The 21,466-nt window shown below is 31.2% G+C and overlaps 2 protein-coding genes across 2 annotated transcripts; one reads left to right on the forward strand and one right to left on the reverse strand.

Annotated features, from left to right (window-relative positions):
* Positions 1-11,555: 11,555 nt before the first annotated feature.
* LOC139497511 (uncharacterized) lies at positions 11,556-16,855 on the forward strand. The gene is made up of 7 exons (XM_071285737.1): positions 11,556-11,659; positions 12,206-12,381; positions 13,090-13,235; positions 13,746-13,965; positions 14,687-14,880; positions 15,405-15,473; positions 16,208-16,855. The coding sequence occupies exons 1-7, from the start codon at positions 11,556-11,558 to the stop codon at positions 16,853-16,855; spliced, it is 1,557 nt and encodes a 518-aa protein (XP_071141838.1).
* Positions 16,856-17,184: 329 nt separating this feature from the next.
* LOC139498050 (uncharacterized) lies at positions 17,185-20,964 on the reverse strand. The gene is made up of 2 exons (XM_071286355.1): positions 20,670-20,964; positions 17,185-18,429 (listed from the first exon to the last, which is right to left on the reverse strand). Exons 1-2 carry the CDS (start codon positions 20,863-20,865, stop codon positions 17,267-17,269), a joined length of 1,359 nt encoding a protein of 452 aa, XP_071142456.1. The 5' UTR covers positions 20,866-20,964; the 3' UTR covers positions 17,185-17,266.
* Between the last annotated feature and the right edge of the window lie 502 nt (positions 20,965-21,466).

The raw sequence follows: 21,466 nt of genomic DNA on the forward strand, positions 1-21,466 counted from the left end.
ATATAAAATTATTCAGACAAAAAAAAACAATGGCCAGGTTATTGAACCAAACAAAGAACAAAATACAAATATGAAATACTGGTTTCACGGGACATTCACAAAAATTCCAGCCTCCCTCAAAGACAATATTCTTTCAGCACAATATAAGAGCAAACAATAAGACTGTTTAAAATGCTTGCAGTTAAATACCGTATAAAATATAAAGTTCTCAATACACAAATAAAAAGGTCTCGTGGCACACAGCATAATTATATTAAATTATAAAACTTTGTTATCAATGAGTATATAGTTCTTCAATTGCTGGAAACTTTTGATTTATGATTCATTATTTTTTATGAGTTATGCCCCATTAAACATATAGTTTGCCCCAAATAATAATAATAGTGATACAATTGCAACTCATTTAAAACAATACAACAGAATTTAATGAAGCTAATAAATAATGAGAACATACAAATGTGCACATAAACAAGATTTGTTGGTGTTAAGAGTCCAGAAATAGGAATCTGGTAATATTGTGAATGCCAGATGACAATTTGGAGACTAGAGTATGTTTTCTTGCTAACAAAGGATTTTTCATTAATTAAAAACATCGGTTATATCAATGGTGTTTTTTTTATCTTTTCAGCCAAGAGAGAAAAAGTATTATAAACATTGTGCTAAAAGTAGAAAGGAGTCAAACACATACATGTCCATTATATTAGATGGAATGGACCAGCAGAAGACATTAATTCCGTTTTTCATATCTGATTTTTAAAAAAATATTAAAGGATATTCCGTTTTTCAAATCTGATTTTTAAAAAAAATATTAAAGGATTTAACTCATGTTTTCAAGAGGTTACTGATGTGTTAACGCAGTCAGTTAACTCACAAACTGTAGAGAAGGAATTTTAAAATAAGTTTGTGACTAAGCGACCCAGTTCACACATCAATAATCTGTAGAAAAACATGTGTTTAATCCTTATAATTCTTTTTTTGAACATTATTTATTATTTCTTTTTATTACAACTTTCTTAAAGCCCCCGATTCAATTTATTTGTCGCGCATGAATACTCGTAACGACTCAATCACATTCAAGTATTTGTTGATACAAAACATATAGGAATTATATTTATATAATTTTAGATTTTCTGTCTGGTTGTCCATGTATTCAACTATGACCATGGACCAACTTCTAAAGGAATTTGAAAGCTGTTGAACTTGTCCATGTTTTCAATTTTACAAATTGGTTAGAAAAACATATAGAAAAAAATGAGGAACATCCCAAGCCACACTGCTTTAAGATAAGTAAAGACAAAGATTTAAAAAACAAACTTAACTTTTGCCTATTTAAAATGTAAACTTTGTGTTAAATTAAAAATAGGTTAAACATTATCTTCAGCAATTTTGAACAAGACGTTCATCACGAAGAACTCCTCACTAACAAATATGAAAAGAGACCATAACATATAAAATACCAAAGGTCTTTATACAGAAGGAAAAAAACCTCACGAATTAGCGCAAAAAAAAATTAACACTGGATATACCACCAATGGAGGCCACAACGAAAATTGATTCGAAAAATACACCAATGTTCCGTGTATTACCTTCATCAGACCTTACCAATAACAGCATATTTGTATATAAGAAGTGATTAAGAAAAGACAAATTCCAACCACAACAGCTACAACACCGGTACCAGAATATACATATACAGTGACAACGTTAGAAACAGCCTTAAAATATCTAAATATTCCAACTATGAAGGCCAGGAATGATTTCGGCCCATTCCAAAACATTCAAACATCGAGATGAATGGCAAAGACACTAACCATATAATTAACTGTTATAAGACAAGGAAACACGAATATTTCCATTTTACCATAACGTCGTCATGAAAACAAGTATTATGACATTTGATTCTGCGACCTATACAAACGCACAATCTGTAATTTACATATTTTTGTATATTGTAACTGTCCCGAAGACTTGTTGACGAAACATGTAGACCAAATTCAAATCTCTCCATGGGGTAATTGATGGGTGTTGTTGTCTTTATCATCGATTATATCATCAAATGTTTAATTTAAATTGATATGTGTTTTAAGTCTATCCCAACAGTTTAAAAGACTTTTTTGCTGTTCAATGATGAGTGAGAAAAAGAATGTTTTGTGGTGATTATCCTTAGAGAAAAGTATCACTCTTCAATTTCCGAGGATAGAAAGAAACATATTCTAGATGAGTTTAAAAGACTGATGGCAAAATCAGATGTGAAATAACAACCATTGCTTTACGTATGGGTAACGATATACCCGACATTCTTAATGTGGTTCACCGAGAAGTCAGAGGTGCACTAAAATCTAGTTAAAGTAGGTCGTTGTGCACGTGAGGGAAAATATGGCGAGGCTGTCCATTATGCAGTTGCAAGACGTTTGCTACATGACATAATGTCATCAGATGTTTTGGGTGAGAACATGAGGTCTATTACGGGCTCCTTTTTCCAAAAGCTGAAGTCACCTCAGTAAATAATATCGTATATTCACGATACTGTTTCACCTGTGACATGGATATCTGGAAACATTGATCAAGTGTAAAAATGGGTTTTATGGGAGGGTAAATAGTCATACATCCCTTATGAGTTTGTGTATTACATTTTCCAAGAAAACTTTTTAACTTGTTTGAACAATTATATGTTGGCATCACAACTGCGGTTTCAATTATATTTACATTTTGATATGACCTTCGAACATCATTATATAATAATAACTTTCTTTATTGACGCATTTCTTGTAGCACATTCATCGATCATCTTGCGCAATGTGGCCAACTTGTTAAAAGTTTAAAAAAAAACATTAAACACACAGAATATAGAGACATTTTTTTATAACTCCCATCATGCATGTTGATATAAATAAGGCAGTACTATCATCTATATAGTTAACTATTAAAAAAACATGTTCCTAAATAACTGGAATAAATTTAATTGAAGGTCAAACATAATAGAGCAGAAAAAACTAACTGAAAATTTAGTACAATAAAATACTAATAATCCAATTTATTTTAAATTGTCAGTACAAGTGAATGTATCAAAAAATATATAACAGTTTTTATAGACTTGATAAATAAAGGCAACAGTAGTATACCGCTGTTCGAAACTCATAAATCGATTGAGATAAAAACCAAATCCGGGTTACAAACTGAAAGTTAGGAAAACGCATCAACTATAAGAGAACAACGACAACGGTTATTTTCCTGACTTGGTACAGGACATTTTGAGAACAAAATGGTGGGTTTTGTGGCATGCCAAACCTCCTGCTTTTATGGCAATGTTAAATATAAATGATAATATTACATGACAGGACTACAATACAAATAAACGGGAGAATATATAGGACAGAAAAACACACGATCAAAAGGTGCCAGGTTTAAAATTTAAACGCCAGACGTGCGTTTCGTCCGCACAAGACTAACCAGTGACGCTCAGATAAAAAAAAATCGAAAACAACAAGTACAAAGCTACAGAGCACCGAGGACCAAAAATGCCAAAAGTTGTGCCTGGGATAAGAACATCCTTATTATTTAATAATAATTCATACTTTTGCAAACAGTAAATTTTATACTGGTACCTTTGATACTGTTATTAAACGACTATATAATAGATAAACATGATAAAACCGAAGTGATGACTTGTTCTCCTCTTATATTTAATGCGTCTCCCTCAGTTTTAGTTTGTAACCCGGATTTGTTTTGTACTATCGATTTATGAGTTTCGAACAGCGGTATACTACTGTTGCCGTTATTTGCTACAGAAAAAAACGGATACATAAAATAAAACAACCTAATTCAGCACATAAAATTACACAGCCGAGATAGCCAAAGCCTGATCGCAAAAAGTGACGTCACATTTAAAATTCTAAAAAAAAAGCACACTAAGTGACTTCACATTTGAATTTTTAAAATGTTCCCCAAAAATAAAATAGAATTATGATTGCTCTGGCTATGTCGGTGTTTCTTCGGAATCACTTAAACCAAATATATCGTATAAATTTTGTTGAACCAGCCTAAAATGTAATAAATGAAAGGGGGAATTAATTATCTTTACCATAACACACGAATATAACAGAAAAGACGTTAAGACATTTGACAAAATCCGATAAAATAACAAATATTACATCAAAACTGAATACATGAATTTGGGATAGAAAAGTACCGTGACACGTCTTACAGTAATGCGAATTCACACTCATCAAAACAGTCACAATCGGGAATAAGTCACGTTCGATAATTAATAGATCAGACAACGTAATGACAACCGCAATCTAACACGTGCTAAAACGTCCTTAGTTAGTTTGGACAAAGACACATCGTATGGATCAACCAATTCGTGTTTGTTAACTGACAAATACCAGTTTCATGTATCAAAGACAAAATATACATTTCAATCCCTACATGTAAGGATTGTGTGATTGTTTAGAAAGGTCACATATTTGAGCTTAATAAAATATTTTGTTCACAATTTTTCCATTAAATCGTTATCAAAGGTACCAGAATATGTGTTCCATTTTTTAAATAGTCAATATTGAGCCGAAATTTTCACTTTAAAGATACTTAAAACTTTAAATTACACAAACATTAGTGTTTGAGAAAATGTTCTTCTTTTTAAAAAAAAAAATGTCTGCGATTCCCCACATTTATACTGACGCTTAAAATAAACACAATGATATAACAGTGAATAGTTGAATATGGAAATCTGCAGCATTTTTGCGTCCAGTTTCTTTTTTAAATTAAAATTGTGTGTTTATCTTACACTGTATACATGTGAGATCCTCTTGAATACTATAATGATTCACTGTAACAAATACAAGTAATCGTATGGATCACAAGTCTGCTGTCAATATTTTAAACAATGCATGTATGATAAAATTATTGGCTTTTTATGGCATGGAAAGATTATGTTATGTCCTTTTTTTCTTTTCTTCAACCAGTAATTCGATAGTTATCGTCTGTTGCTGTGTTTCATAAAGACAGCTTAGAAAGCAGTCTTGGGAAACCTCGGAGGATTTCTAGACATCCTTCAAGAGTTACTGTGGGACCTTTCAGAAAGCAAGGACCAGGGCAAATTGGAACTGCTCAAAGAAAAAGAAATTTAAAGAATCGAAAGATATAGCAAGTATGTTATATGATGATAATGCTTTGATGAATTGTGTGAACTAATTAAAGGATAGACAACAAAAGACACTCAACGCTTGAAAAATAAAGACCAATCGGAAGATTGTAAAAATTTAAGAAAACATCAGATTATCATAAAGGATGAGTCTGGTCCTGCTTCATGAACCAGCACACATGTACTTTACTGTTTCAACAGTAGATTTATTTTTGATAATCATATCTCAAACTTTTGAGTTGCTTCTAAACTTTCAAATGCAATCTGTACTAATTGAAGTAAAAATAATCTGCAAATTCAGACCTTGAATGGGGGCTATTACTTTAAACATTGCCAAATTAATTGTCCTTAAGATGTTACTGTAGACATTACTGCTTTAACATCGATGTCAATATGGAAACAGAAAATTCTATTGAAAATATTAACTAAGATTTATTCCATAACAATATATGATGAGTATCCATATGTAATTGATTCATTATTTAAACGGCACAATCATGTGGAAATTTTTTTTATTTGGAAATAACATTTTTATAAAACTAACAAGTAAAGTAATTTTCCTAACACATTTTGTATATTGTATGGGATGTCAAGGAGGAGACAATCGGAAACTTTTGAACTATAGTGCAAGTTCCTGATAGAAACGGTATTTGTGTATCAATAACAGTATTATGTAAAAATGGTTCTTTTCGTTCTGTTATGATTGAAATGTTTCAAACGATAGAAAATACAAGCATTCCTGGACCAAATTTTCGCGTTTTAAATGAAGCTTTAGCAATTCCAGTTATTAAGACAAAATGTGGAGCAAGTGACATTGTTTTCTTTCTGTCTTGTCTGAATATTCAACCACCATCTCTTACTCTTATTCAACGCAAGTTTAGCAAGATCTGTGACAAATTGCTTTCATTAAAAAGTTCATGGTTAAAAATCAGATATTTGGGAGAGAAAAAAATATTAACGATATGCTTGGTCACGACGGGGAAAGAGATGCTTCATATAATAATAGGCCACAAGCTGGTGGTGAAGCAGGTACACAATCTTTTTCTCCCACTAGTCGAGCTAAACACTACAAAGAAGCTACCGATAGCGATAGCTGTACATGTAATAAAGAAAATATGTCGAAAAAGGAAATGTAACCACAAAAATGAAAATTGTAAAAACAATTATTCTACCGAGTAGTCTTTTTCTTCAAGTGAAGCTAAATCTGACAAATTACATCTGCAGAAGGTAAATTCAGGGGGCTACTATGAATAAATGTTGTCACTGTGATGCAAGCGCTCAACATTCAAAAAACATTGGGAAAACTTCTGACAATTTTGGTTACACCATATGGCATTATACATAATTTATTCACAAGATGCGAAACCTTACAGAAAATTTAATATTTTAAAATTGATTGTACTCCCGTTAATACAAACAGACATTGGCTACATGTGTTCGTGCAAAAGTGCGTTTAGAATAATAGCACATCAAGAAAAACTTTCCTTTTGCAATACATTGCGCATAAAGAGATTGCAGCAATAGAAAATATTTTTTCATGTTTTAGTGGTAGGCATACAAATTGTAAAAGAAATTCAATGGACTGCATCGCACAATTGGCTGCATTTCAAAATATTTGCCGTATTTGAGACACTTAGAATTTAGCTCAGAAGATGAGAGCAGAAATTGAAAATTGAAACACAAGTGTCGATCTTTTATAATCTTACAGAAAACTTTATCAAATGAAGCAAGACATAATTACAAAAGAAATGGAGAATGTATTGGCCATCGAAGCTATAGGAAAAGCATTTTATCGATGAACATTTTGTTTTAAGGAAAGTTTTATTGTTTATCAAGTGCTTATTTCATTTGGCAAAGGCGAAAACATCAACGGTTAGTTCCATGCGAACTGCTGGTCTAGTCGTTTAAGAATTACAAGGAAGCAGGGTAACGACACACATACTTATAATAAAGGGGAAAAAAGGGTAAGCTCACGAGACTTATCTCCAATGGATTAATACTAAGGGCCAGAATACAATTTACTGAAGGATTAAAAACCGAAGTATGCCAAAACCAAAAACATTGAAAGCCATTAAAGAGGATATTGGAAGAAAGTTATAATTTGGCTTTCAGATATCAGAAAAACATGCAACTTTCTGCTTGAAAAAATGCCATCATGGTCCATCCGAGAGGAATCCCTTAACAACAAGGTTTATTAAACATGTTAAAGTTCAATTCATTACGGACATGCCGTATCAACTTTTTGTGTTCTACATCGACCACGAGTTTAAGCTAAAACGTCCCTACACAAAAAAAAATAAAGTCCAAGCAAAAGGAGAACGATCTAAACTATACATCTTTTCAGTCAGGAAGCTGAGCTCATTTCCTTTCAGTTTTCTTTTTTTCTGATTTAAAAGTTCTAATTTGAAAATGTTTGGCTTAGGCACTTTGTTATGTTTAGATATTTGATTAAAAAAAAATCTTGTTGCAAGCCAGGAAATAGTTTTAATTAAAATATTTCGTTATATGTTCACTTGTTATAAGTTCAGAGATAATCTTGTTTGTGATTTTCTTTTCGTAAATTTCATAAGTTTAAACTGATAATAAAGCAAATGTCGTAAAACTTCCACTACTGCTTTTCTTTTTGTAAAGAAATCATTACATGTTTAGACTAAGAAGTAAACAGACATACTGACTCCCAGCCGTACCATGTGAACAAAGTGACATAACCGTCTAGACGTCTGAGAATTCGTCTGCAATGTATTTTTGCATGATCAGTAAACGTTGAAGCAAATATTACAAATATTGACTAATTTTCCAATTATAATTATGTATCTATAAGTGATATGAATGTTCTGCCCTTGTGTTATTTATGCACTTAGCCTGTTTACAGCGTGAATGCGTCATAGCTAATAAAGCGCTACATCTGGGCAAGCTATTAACTCTTTAATACCTCCAAAATACTGAAAGTTAAGGCAATTGCCTGGCACCTGACATTTGAAACGCCAAATCAGTAATAAAGCAAATAGCTGCAGTGGCGGGTAATACCAAATATAATATAATATAACAATTTATATTTGCAAGAAGAAAACAACACAGTAGAGGTTTGAATATTTCTCATAAATGTTATACAATTTATTACTCAGCACATGAACGTACAGAATTTAAATGGGAAATAAGGATAACAACCAGCTACCAGTTTCAATGAGTTTTTATTAGTGTTACAATGCAGTTATTCCCCACCTCAACGACATTTTGAACCTAGAATTTCTAACTAGGATTTCACTAGAGATAAACTGTTATAAAAAATTTAGTTATATGGGTGTGCCAATTGTTTGGCACTTGTATGTTCCAGTTCGAATTTGGATGTGCCATCACAATATTTACACAGGTTCTTCTTCATTAAAATATGTAAATGCCCAATCATCAGGCTTAATCAAGGGCAGCAAGTTATACAAAGCTAGTAGAATGTATTTCATTCCTGCATTTTACCATGTTATTATATTTAAGTGTTAATAAATATTTTGTGCTGTTAATTATTTATTATAGTTAAAATAAATATGATTACTAAGTAAATTGTAAATCAATCAATATAACAGTCCGAATTACTAATTGAACCTTCTGTTAGATGAAGCACTTAAGCTTTATGAGATAAAAAGATTATGCATATTTGGTTAGGTGTCCTGTAGACGGACAATTATTTCTGTTACATGCAGGCACATTTTTCCATAACGGCTGACCATTCAGAGATAAATATATAAATATACACTTAACATGTGTTCCATAACGGTTGACCATTTTGAGATAAATATATATATTTAAATGTTAAAATTGTAATGAATAAACTCATCATAGATACAAGGATTAATGTATTGATTAACGCCAAATGCGCGTTTCGTCCATAGAAGACTCATCAGCGATGCTCGAATCCCAAAAAGTTAAATGGGTCAAATAAAGTACGTAGTCTACGAGCATTGAGGACCAAAATTCCAAAAAAGTTTTGCCAATTACAGATTAGGCAATCTACTACTGAGGAATTTCTAAAATTCAAAAGTTTTGTAAACAGTTAATTTTAAATATGAACAAATCAATGATAATTCATGTCATGAAGGCTACCTCATGTCCCTGAGAATATCAATCTGTCGTGGCTCGGTACCTATGCATCCTAGTAATGTGTACTTTTGCTATAATCATTAGATTTACTTATGAACTTTGTCTAACGTCACAGTACCCAAATTCCATCTATTTAGCACAAATAGCAGCAGTAATCTAACAAGATTTCCTAGAGACTAAACCATTTGTATATTAAGATTTGATACTATAAACGTCTTTCAACACAGCTTAAAATATTTAGGTATACTCAAAAAGTTTACAGTATTTATCAACAGATTAAGTGTTTACTGAAGAAGCAAAATGTACGGAACGTTGCCATGCGACGTCATTAAAATGTTGGTTTTTTTTAAAAATAAGAAAATGCAATATGTTACAAATATCCATTTCATATCATAGCATGGCATTATATCCAATTGTTCAAAATATTTGAAGAAATTAAACAAAAGCTCTGTAATTCGACTTATGACGATTCCAACCAATTTTTTCATGATTCCATATGGATTGAAAATTAAATTGGTGAAACCTTATAGTAAACAATGAAACATCTACAAAATAAACACATAATGAAAAATTTTGTTGAAAGCATAAAAAAACGTAGGTTAAAAAACTTTCAAAATAGGTGTAATTTGGGTACCCTCACGTTATATTCCATTTTGTTTTTCTTTGTTGATATATTTGTTCTGTTTTTATATTGATTATGATTATAACACAATGTTGACTGATGTAACCCTATTTTTAAACGTTCAAAATAGGTGCAATTTGGGTACCCTCACGTTATATTCCATTTTGTTTTTCTTTGTTGATATATTTGTTCTGTTTTTATATTGATTATGATTATAACACAATGTTGACTGATGTAACCCTATTTTTAAACGTTCAAAATAGGTGCAATTTGGGTACCCTCGCATTTTATTCCATTTTGTTTTTCTTTGTTGATATATTTGTTCAGTTTTTATATTGATTATGATTATAACACAATGTTGACTGATGTAACCCTATTTTTAATTTTTTTTTACCTTTGATGTCCGTTTGATTAGTGCACACATTATTGTAAACATACTAGAGTTTTTATACAACATACAAGATACGAGTTTACATAGCTATAGACAAGTTTTAGAGAATATTTGGCACGACACGGGAGTTTGGGTTGGAAATAAACTCATCATAGGAAGGAAGCAATAAATGAGAGAACAGGAAGCCAGTTGTATCCCCTCTTTATCTTTAAATATATTTATTTTCTATTAAAAACTGTTTTGTTCATGCGTATCATGAAATAGGTTCTTTTTGCACATATAAAATATAAAATTGGGGTTTTTTTTTCTCAATTTTATTATAAATTGGAGTCCTTCTACCAATTCACGAAACACTTAGACGTATTTGGCACAACTTTTAGGAATTTTGGATTTACTTCTTTGGCTTTGTAACATTTTCATATGAATAAACTCATCATACAAACCAGGATTAATTTTTGTATATACGCCAGACGCGTGTTTCGTCTACAACAGACTCATCAGTGACGCTCGAATCAAACAAAGTTAATAGGCCAAATAAAGTACGAAGTTGAAGAGCATTAAAGACCAAAATTCCTAAAAGTTATGTCAGATACAGCCAAGGTAATATATGCCTGAGGTTAAAAAAGTCTTAGCTTTTAACAAATTCAAAATTTTGTTAACAGTTAATTTATCAATATAACCATATCAATGATATTTCGTAGTAAGCACAAAAAATTAGCGTCCTGATGAGTCTTATGTAGACGAAACGCATGTCTGGCGTATTTAACTATTAGCACTAAAACGTAAGGGGATTGTAAAAGTATATGCTTCATTGCTGTATGTAACGTGAGATGACGATATGTTTCATCATCCATTCAAAACGCTAATCCTGAACTTCATCAGTAAAAAATAACGCTTGAAACAAACAGCGTTGTATCAAAACAGTCATTTATCATATTGATTATACTTCTAACCTGTTCCAATTCTTTTTAGTCTTTTCACACATTAACAAAACTGAATTTGCTAAAAGGTTTATGACCATGCAGCTCAGTTCCAACTGGAACCAATATTCAGGAACGGGTCTCTTTGGTACATTCATATTGATCCATGTCATCCATTCTAATCTCATATGCCAGACAATACGACCGCTCGACGTTTGTGACGTGACATGCCAAACAATGACATCATTCGAAATATGACGTCATGCCGTAATGACCGTTTCAATGGTTTTCATTCACCGGAATTTGCACTCGAGAGGTCGTTTGTGTGTTAACGGTGGTTAGCGAAACGCTTTTTATCGTTTAGACGCTTGTAACTACGATAAACTAATGGAGGCGGCAAAGTACAACAAGTGGACGGTGCCGAAGTTAAAGGCAGAATTGGTTATAAGGGGAGCTGTGATAACAGGAAGAAAAGCAGACCTGATTGATAGGTATTTTTTCAATGTGAAATAAGATCAACAGTATAAAACAGCCGTCAATAGAAAAGGTTTCTGACCATGAAACTGAGACTGTGTCACTTGCAATTTTCCGTTCTAGAAATAGATTTCAAATGGCATCACAATTTTTAAAAAGTATGTGGTGGTATCATTACTGAACCGATTTTAATAAACTTGGTACCATTAAATTCAGAATTTCAACAGTTTTGTTTGCTCATTTGGTGAAAGTCATTGTTTTAAAGCATTAAATTTTTCTGATGACTTAAACACAAGACTTTTTTGCTGACCATTTCATTTGACATTTAATAATTTCAAGACGGAGTGTTTATGTTAACAGAATATCGAAAGTTTTTTTTAAAACAACTGAACTGACAAAACCATATCATAAAAAAATAAAGATAAACAAATCTGGATTGCCAATGGCATTGGTTTGTAAAAAAAATAAACTTTTATCATAACAATAACAGTTAGCAAAAATGTTATTAGGTTTTAATGTTTATCTGTTAACACTAAAAACATTCTAAAATATCTTTTCCACAGATTAATTGCCTATGACAAAAATAGAAATTTCAAACAGCCAGCCATTGAAATCCCTGACCACACTGATATTTCATGGCCTAAGTGTGGCTATAAGCAACTCATTCCAGACCATAGACTGGTTTTTTCCAAACTCACCAGAGAACAGATCGATGGGTACTTTTTATACAGATTAGCTGGTATGTAGTCAATTTATATGTTCTTGTTCACAACTTTAGGTCATTGTAGGAAAACAGAGTTGGTGTATGTGGGTTCGATTCCCACCCTAGGCATTAATTGATATTAGCTGGTGCAAAGCGGGCAGATTAGCTTAGTGGCCCCACATCCACTCTGTTGTCCTTATCTAAAAATTGGATCAATCATTGCCAAGTCTTGCTGTCTGTCATCATTTTTTCGAAGTTCAGACAAAACCTTATATTTTGGTGAAAATATATATTGTGATTTATACTACAGTGGCATTGAAAAAGGTCCATTGTTGTACAGCTACGGGTTAAGGTTATTCAGAAAGGTCTTCAGAAAATAAAGACAATAATTTTTTTTTTTCAAAAGTCTCATACAATAATAAGTTTAAATAACCCCTACATGTATATTCCTCAGCAGGTACTGTAGTCTGTACCTCTTCAATACAACCGTGCACTTTGTAATTTCTCTATATTCTCTTTCTATATCTCTGCTCAGTACTATAGGGAGATTGGCATATATAGAAATATGCGTCCTTACAGTTTCTATGTCAAAAGTGGACATTTTTAAAGAAATATAAAAAAATAATTTGAAACATGAAAAATATGTCATATTTTCAGTTGATCTTTAATCAATATTCAATATTTTGTATGCACACCTTTTAAATGTTCCATTTTAATTTTGATAAAATCAATAATGTTTTGAAGGTGATAAGCAGATAAATGGAGATATAAAAGCAATTGAAAAAGGAAAAAACTTGTTGGAGGCAAAGAAGATCCTGGCTTCATCTGTTTTATTTACTGTGGATGACATTTATCTTACTGGGATTGTTGGTGCTGCCATGAAGAAACAGGTTTATATTTATATGTAGTATAAATATTTTTTTTAAATGCAGTACAAATATTCATAAATATGTTTGGAATAAAAGATTCTTATCTATCGAGTGATATTTGTTTAGTTCTATGACCACAAAAACTCTAGAAAGAGGTAACTAAGTTGATATACAGAGAAGTTAAGTAAATATTGATGAAGCAAAATATTACAATAACGAAATAAGACGATATTTAGAGAATGACATGCAATTGTAAACAAAACACATGTGTGTATGCAACAAAGCTCTAAATTTTCCCACATCCAAAACAGTTGCATATGTTTAAAACAGAAAGAAACAGTGATCTGCTATCAACAATAATTCTAGACAAGTATTTTCACTCATTGTTGAAGCCTGTAGGATGACCTTCAGTTGCTTTTATCCACATTAACTGAAATCTAGTTGATACAAATGTATTTGTCTCATTGCCATTCATGCCATTGGCAAAAATATAATTTTTTCTTATTTTTATAATAATAACATTTTTTTAAGGTAACTTATAACTACAAATTGAAAATGGAAAAGGGGTCAGGAAGTCCAGTAAATTCACAATGTGAGTGTCCGGCAGGAAAGGGTCCGCATGCAACCTGCAAACATATTGCAGCAGTACTACTAATGCTAGAAGAATTCTCCCAGTCAGGCCAACTAGCTGTGGAGAAATCTTGTACAGAAGGACTCCAAACATTCAACCAACCTAGGGCATATTATACTGGTAAGATAAGATAAGTGAGATAAGTTATTTTATTGATTTAAAATCCAAATTTATAGGATTGATATTAAGACAATAAGCATATTATACATAAACATACAATAACAAAGTGACAAATGTATAAAATCTCTGCTGAGATAAAGCATTTATAGAATTGTACATGTCGCTTACATGTATGGAATATGTTGAAATGCTGATTTTAATAAGTGTTGCCTAAAACATTTTCATAAATACTAACAAAGTACACATGTTTAACATTTAAAATAAAATCTTTGTGTCTGATTTTTTTTTAGTGCATTTAATATTGTCCTTTAAAGTAACTTCCACTGATTTGTAGAACTGTTTTAATTTGCCAATTTAATACAAACAATATTTTTGTAAATACCAACTTCCTTTAAGAAAATACATGTGAATATCAAACAGCATCTTAAAATTAAATCTTTAAAAAAAAATTCAAGGCATATTGACTTTTTTGTGTATTAAGAAGGACAACTCTTATTCAATCAAAATATTGAATTTTAACTTTAGATAGATTTTTATCAAATGTAAATTATTAGGATAAAATATATTAATCTTTTTCTTTTAACTACAAATTAAAAAATATTTTGTTCGGACATTTTACTTGTAAAGAGGCAAGAACTGAATATACTATTGAACATTGTCTGATATATTTTGACTAAGGAAAAGTAATAGCTAGTCCATTGTTTTCTTATTTTGCAATTAGGTAAACCATTAAAACTGGAGGACATTCCATTGAAAAGGAAACTTGGAGATGATCTACTTTCTGATCCTAGACCAGAAAAGTACAGGAGAATGAAAGACTATACTGATTATGTAAGAAACACAATGGTTAACTATTGTGCCATCTCATCTAAAGACATTGCCATGAGATATCTTTTCCCTAGAGCAAACTTACTGGTATGTTTATTTATCTTATAAAAATACTACTGCCTGAAAAAGAAACATTGCTGACAATTAAATTAATATTAATCATGTTTGTTACAAAGTATATTAATAATGAATAATAAAGAAATGGCAGAACAAAAAAAATGGCTGTTCTATTTATAAATGAATGGCTATTATTTATTTTGAATTTATTGAACCATAAATTTAATTTTTGACTTTTCACATTGAATAATCTGCAAAGCGGATTATGTAAAATGTGAAGAGTCAATAAATTCAAAATAAATTATTGTCATTCATTATAAATAAATTTCTATCAAAAATATTAAAGGCTCAAAGAACTTTTTATATTATTTATATTAACAATAACAGTGTACACACATGTTGGCGTTATGAATACACAACGTCAGAGTGGGCGTACATGTCGCCATAAAAGATAACAACATTGAAAATAAAACTAATACTTTTAACCAATCAGAAGACAGTTAATACACCAAATTTATTTATAAATGAATAATAAAAAAATATATCATTTTCAGGCTGCCCAACATGATCATCATTATTTGAAATTGCCATTTGCTGAACATTGGGTTGATGAAGCTGTAAAGGTAATTAAACTTTCGAAAAAGTTTAAACATAGTTCAAGGAGTTTGTTCAAGTACTCAAATATAATTTTAGCCCTAAAAGTATATTAACTGTAAACTACCATAATGTTTACCATGTATTACATTCTTTTGTTTTAAACCAAAATATCATCAAATTAGTGTTGAAGCCCAATATAAAATCATGCAAAAAGAAATATAATGACACTTCAGACCAATATATGTATATATCATAATATGAAGCAGCAACCCAATTGTTCATACATGTATCATAGTTTCAAAGAGAATACATTAAGCAAAAAACAATACATTTCAAGCAATACATACTTTTACAAATTAGACAATACACAAACCATTGATTTTTTTTAACATGTTTAAAACAAACATTTAAATAGTTGTTTATTTGGGTTACTGACTAAACTTCTTTAATCACAACCATAGACACAGACACACCTCTCAATTTGTTGAATGTTATATGATTATCTTTAGAAGATATTTGCTGCATTGTTGTTGTTTGGTTCCTGTTTATAATTTACATGTATCCCACAAACCTACATCTATCATTTACATATTAATTATATATAAATAATAAACATTCTTGCTATTCAAAGTATTAACTTGGAGAATTTAAATATCAAAAGCAATTAAATATAATTTTATAAGCATAGCTCACATTGACCAATAAAGTGCTGTCCAATTTCATTTATAATGTTTAATTGATTACATACATGTATTTTTAGGTCACAGAAAAGGAAGCACAATCCATTGAAAAGACCACAAGAGGCCAATCAAATAACAAAGAATGGTTCAAGGCCCGTCAGTGGAGGGTAACAGCATCCAGATTTGGTGAAGTCACAAAAATAACAGCTAGAAGGAACATAAAAAAACTTTGTGACTCACTTCACAATCCAAAACCTATTAACAAGCCTCAAATTTTCCATGGAAAAATGTATGAAAGCAAGGCTTTAACTCAATTCAAACAAAATTATAAAATGAATGTAGTTAATTGTGGATTAATTGTCTCCCACCATTACCCATTTTTGGGAGCATCTCCAGATGGACTTGTGGGAGCAGACAGTCTGGTTGAGGTTAAATGTCCTTACAGTGGGAGAAATGAAAAAATTCTCCCAGGGTCAAAATTTAAATTTTTAATGTATGAAAGAGATGGCACAATGGTCTTGAGAAAAAGTAGTCCTTATTATGACCAAATTCAAGGTCAACTCTTTTTGTGTAAAAGGAAGTATTGCTTTTTTGTTGTTTACACCTTTGTTGATTTGTTTGTGCAAAAAATTGAAATAAATCATGACTATTGTGTTGGATGCTTAATACCCAAATTACAGTTGTTCTACACTAGACATTTCAGACCCTACATTGCCACTTTGTTGTGAGTTAGTCATATTTTCTTAAATTCATAAAAGTGGAATGTTTTTTTATCAATTGAAATAATGTACTTCTTGAAATTTTTATTAATTAAACAACAAAATTGTATTTTAATTAAAACACTCATTAAAGTCTGATTTTACAGCATTTTAAATATCGGAAAGAAAAGTTTTATAATTTGGTTGTACAAATGTAATATGTATTAAAGGAAATTTAAACTGTAGATTATAAACTGGTAAAAAACGCATTTTGTAAATACTGTATATATACAGAAGTTAATTTATTGCTTACAAAAGAACAAATATAATATATATCTGTAAAATTTAGTAGTGTGACTGCTTTTTACTTAAATGTAGAAGAAAATTGTATATTAATGTAGGGAAAAGACCTATTGTACATGTATCAGTAATGTGATTTCCTTATGCTAATTTATCCACAATGGCATTCTTGAAATTCAATAAAGCAAAGCATACAAATACAATTCTGTTACTTAGAGGAAATTTACTACTTGATAGTTCATATTTTAAAATTTTAAATCTCTTGCTTAATCCAATGACACGCTCAATGTGGATACGCTTGGATGCCACTCTACGGTCTTTTATTATTTCCTCTGGTTCTAATTGGGACTTCCCTTTCAGCATGGTAGGTGTATTCACAAATACATTTTGGTTTGCAAAAAGATCTTGCACCATGATACCCCTATCTGCCATAATGCTGTCACCAGAATCAAAGATTTCATTTTCAAGTAGGTGTGAATTTTCGATAATTTGTCTGTCACTGACTGACCCACCATAACAGTCTGAAACATAAGACACCGCACCTCTTGGGGTACAACCAACCATAGTTTTGATGGTATTTCTATGCTTGTACGACGACCATGTAACACTCTGGTTGTTAACATCAGATGGTTTTTGGATTGGAATTTCTGTGGCATCTAAAATAACCCTTGTAGTTGGGAATTTCCTTCCAAAATCCACAGGCATAAATTCATCTACAACTTGCCTTGAGGGCCAAATATCAAGATCTTTCAATTGAAAATATAAAAAGTTTATCCAAGTATTAATGGTTCTGGATACTGTAGACTCGGAAATATTAAAAAGTAAAGACAGCTCAAAATCTTCCTTTCCACATCTAATTTTCATCAAAGTAAGAAACAATTGGTCTTTTGGTTCAAGTTTCACACATTTATAGTTCAATTCATAAGCAGCAGGGCCAAGTGAATGAAACAAGAATATGAAATGATCATAACAACTAAATCCTGTGTAATAGGATACTGCTTTGGGGTTATTTATGAAATTTTCAATGGAGTAGTCACCCAACAATCCACACTGAACATTCTTATCCTCAGCAACCTTCCCTATGTCTGACTCATCTGTTACTTCAATAGGACGCTCATTACTTGTTGTCTCAATTTCAACCTCATACTGTATGCCATTTTCAATACCTTCCATAGACTTGTCTTTACTGACCAAATCTCCATGATCCCTGGATTTCATCCTCAATGCTCTTGGGCTTACAATAGCTTCTTGACGAAAAGGGAAGACCGAGGGTACAACATCCTTCTTGAGTCTACTCTTGTCACCTAATAAAAATAAACCCATTAAGCACACTAGTTGTATTAACTTATTAATTTTATTATACTAGTATCATAATTATAAGCCCCAAATTAACATACATGTATCCTGTACATGTATGAAGTTTCACACATTTATATTTTAATTTATAAGCAGCAGGGCCAAGTCAATTGTATTGATTATCAAACATTTTTCTGATTTAGAAAATAAGATCAGACCTAAAAAAAATGTTGTTTGTTTGCCCAATCCTGACTGAAAGAATGGTCCGACTCAGAAATTTTTATTGTCAAAAACAATTTCAAATATTGTTTTATTCATTTCAAATTTTCAGGTTTGCCATATGGACAGATATTGTTCCAGCTTTTTACCTAGGCAGTGACGGATTTGGGAAACAAACAATATATTAATTTAGGCCTGATCTTATTTTCTAAATCAGAAAAATGTTGGATAATCAATACATGTTTAACCCCGCCACATTACGTATGAATGTGTCTGTCCCAAGTCAGGAGCCTGTAATTCAGTGGTTGACGTTTGTTTATGTGTTACATATTTGTCTTATTGTTCTTTTTTTTATATAAATAAGGCTGTTAGTTTTCTCGTTTGAATGTGTTTTACATTGTCATTTCTGGGCCTTTTATAGCTGACTATGCATATGGGCTTTGCTCATTGTTGAAGGTCGTACGGTGACCTATAGTTGTTAATTTCTGTGTCATTTCGGTCTCTTGTGGAGTTGTCTCATTGGCAATCATACCACATCTTCTTTTTTATACTTACTTGAACAAAATCTTTACTCTTGTTACAAATGTGGACACGTACAGTGCAAGGTATTTTTTTCTGATAAATTTAGTTAACAAATCTTCAAAAGCATAAATAATGATAATACATGAATGATTGATTAAATTGATTAATAAAAATTATCTGTATCAATCCAGTATAAGAGAAAAAAAGTATGAATCTCAACAAGTACTTTCTATATGTACTCAAAATACCAGAACTAGTGTGACTCTAGTGTATCCTATAACTTGAATAATTTTGTTTGATATATGTATTTATTGTCATTGTTTTTCACTCATTTCCTTTATGTTTTATTATATAATAGTATACATATGTATACATGTATTTGTTTAATTTTGATAAATGATAACTTTTTCAGAAATGGGCACAATAATTAGCTTACAAAATTGTTTTGTTGTGTATTCAATTGAAGTACAACTATTGACAGGTAAAAACAGAATTCTTAACATGCATACCTGTTTTAAAACGGTATATTATAATACTTAACTTCATTGTAACACATTAGAAGCTTATATTCATGTTGTATCAATTTCATGACCATTAATAAAATGTACATGTACAGGATGTACAAGTTCTCAGTATTAAATTCTGTTGAGGTATGTAAACTTACTGTTCTCATTCTTTTTCCAATCTTCCTAAAATGGAAAAATATAACCACAAAGCAACACGAACAATGAAAAAATCATGCAGTTCTAACAAAATCATTGAAACAAATCTTGCATTTTTTGTATTTAAACAATTAAAACAAACATCTTCTCTATTGTTGTCAAGATGAAACTATTTAAGTCATTCAACCAACATTTTTGGGGTTTAAAAAAAAACCAGAAAATTATATTAAAATATGGAAAATATCAATCACAAAATGACCAGTCACTTGAATGTTTGACTTCTAATTTCGGATAGATGATGACGACAGAAGGCTGTTACATGTCCACAGAAAAATTATGCATAATCATTCAGGATGAAACATGTTTCTGCAAAAATAACATCAAGTAAACCTATACTTTGTACTATATAGATAAAGGAAGGTGTGGTATGAGTGCCAATGAGACAAATCTCCATCCAAATAACAATTAATAAAAGTAAACCATTATATGTCAAATTACATCATATTTTATTGTTTGTGAGGTGTTCATGCAGTAAGACATGTCACCATACCACCCCAATATAATTTTACTCAGTCAACCAGTTTATTTCATTTGCTGTATGATAAATGCATGATTAACAAGAAAAAGAGTTATTTTTTTTAGAAACAAAATCTAACACTACATGTATGTCTATGCCAATTTCGTCATTTAAATTTGTCATTGTGTAGCAGCTAGATATATCTTTAAAACACTTTAATTATTAAAATCAATCCGACGTTTCTTCCTTTAAATTGCATGCATCAATTTAAATTGTAACAAGTTTTAAAAATACAAACACATTTCGTAATAAATAACGGTAAACTAACCTAATAATGTGTTCTTGTAATCAGAGAGTGTGAAATGATTATGACACACAATATCATGTTTTCCCGGTCTCCAAAGTCCTCTCGTCTCGTTTGTTCTTCTTATTGCCACTCTCCACTTTAAATTTAGTTCCTTGTCACTCGGGAATTTATGACCTCCACTTTCCTTGCAACCGGGGACACAACAATACGACGGCATCTGTAATTTTCACGATGAATCACCTTGAAATACTGTTGTTTACCTTGGATTCAAGCGTTTTAGTGAAAAACAAACGCCCAGGTAACCACCGACGTTACAGAAGCGCTCTTAGCGTGAAAAAGGGTGAATGTAAACCATTTTGAGAGCCACTGTAGAAACATATACTTTTTATTTTAGGTCTTTTATATTAAAAAGAGGTACGGCAATGATGAGAAGCTTGCATAAATCCCAACATCGAATTATGTGTCCCTCCGACAAAGTCTGACGTATCAAATAAAAAGACTGGTACATTAGTCCAGTCAAACTAAGATTTAACCTCAAACTCGGCCGCTTGAATTTTGACGTCAACAACAATCACTTTTCCATTGTGGCGTCAGATATTTTGTTTTATGACGTCAATATGTTACGGGAACCTGTGTTATATCCAGCAATGGCGGACAAATAGCGATAAAGTGTATTGCAACAGAAAATGTTTTAGTTCTAAACTATAGCATTATGTCCTTAATATAAACAGAAAAAATTCCCATAAAATATAGTTTGAGGAAAACTCAAAATCAGCATTTTTTAATTTCCTAAGGAAATACACCTTATCGCTATTAGC

The sequence above is a fragment of the Mytilus edulis genome, chromosome 12, assembly GCF_963676685.1.
Source record: "Mytilus edulis chromosome 12, xbMytEdul2.2, whole genome shotgun sequence".
Taxonomy (NCBI): Eukaryota; Metazoa; Mollusca; class Bivalvia; order Mytilida; family Mytilidae; genus Mytilus; species Mytilus edulis.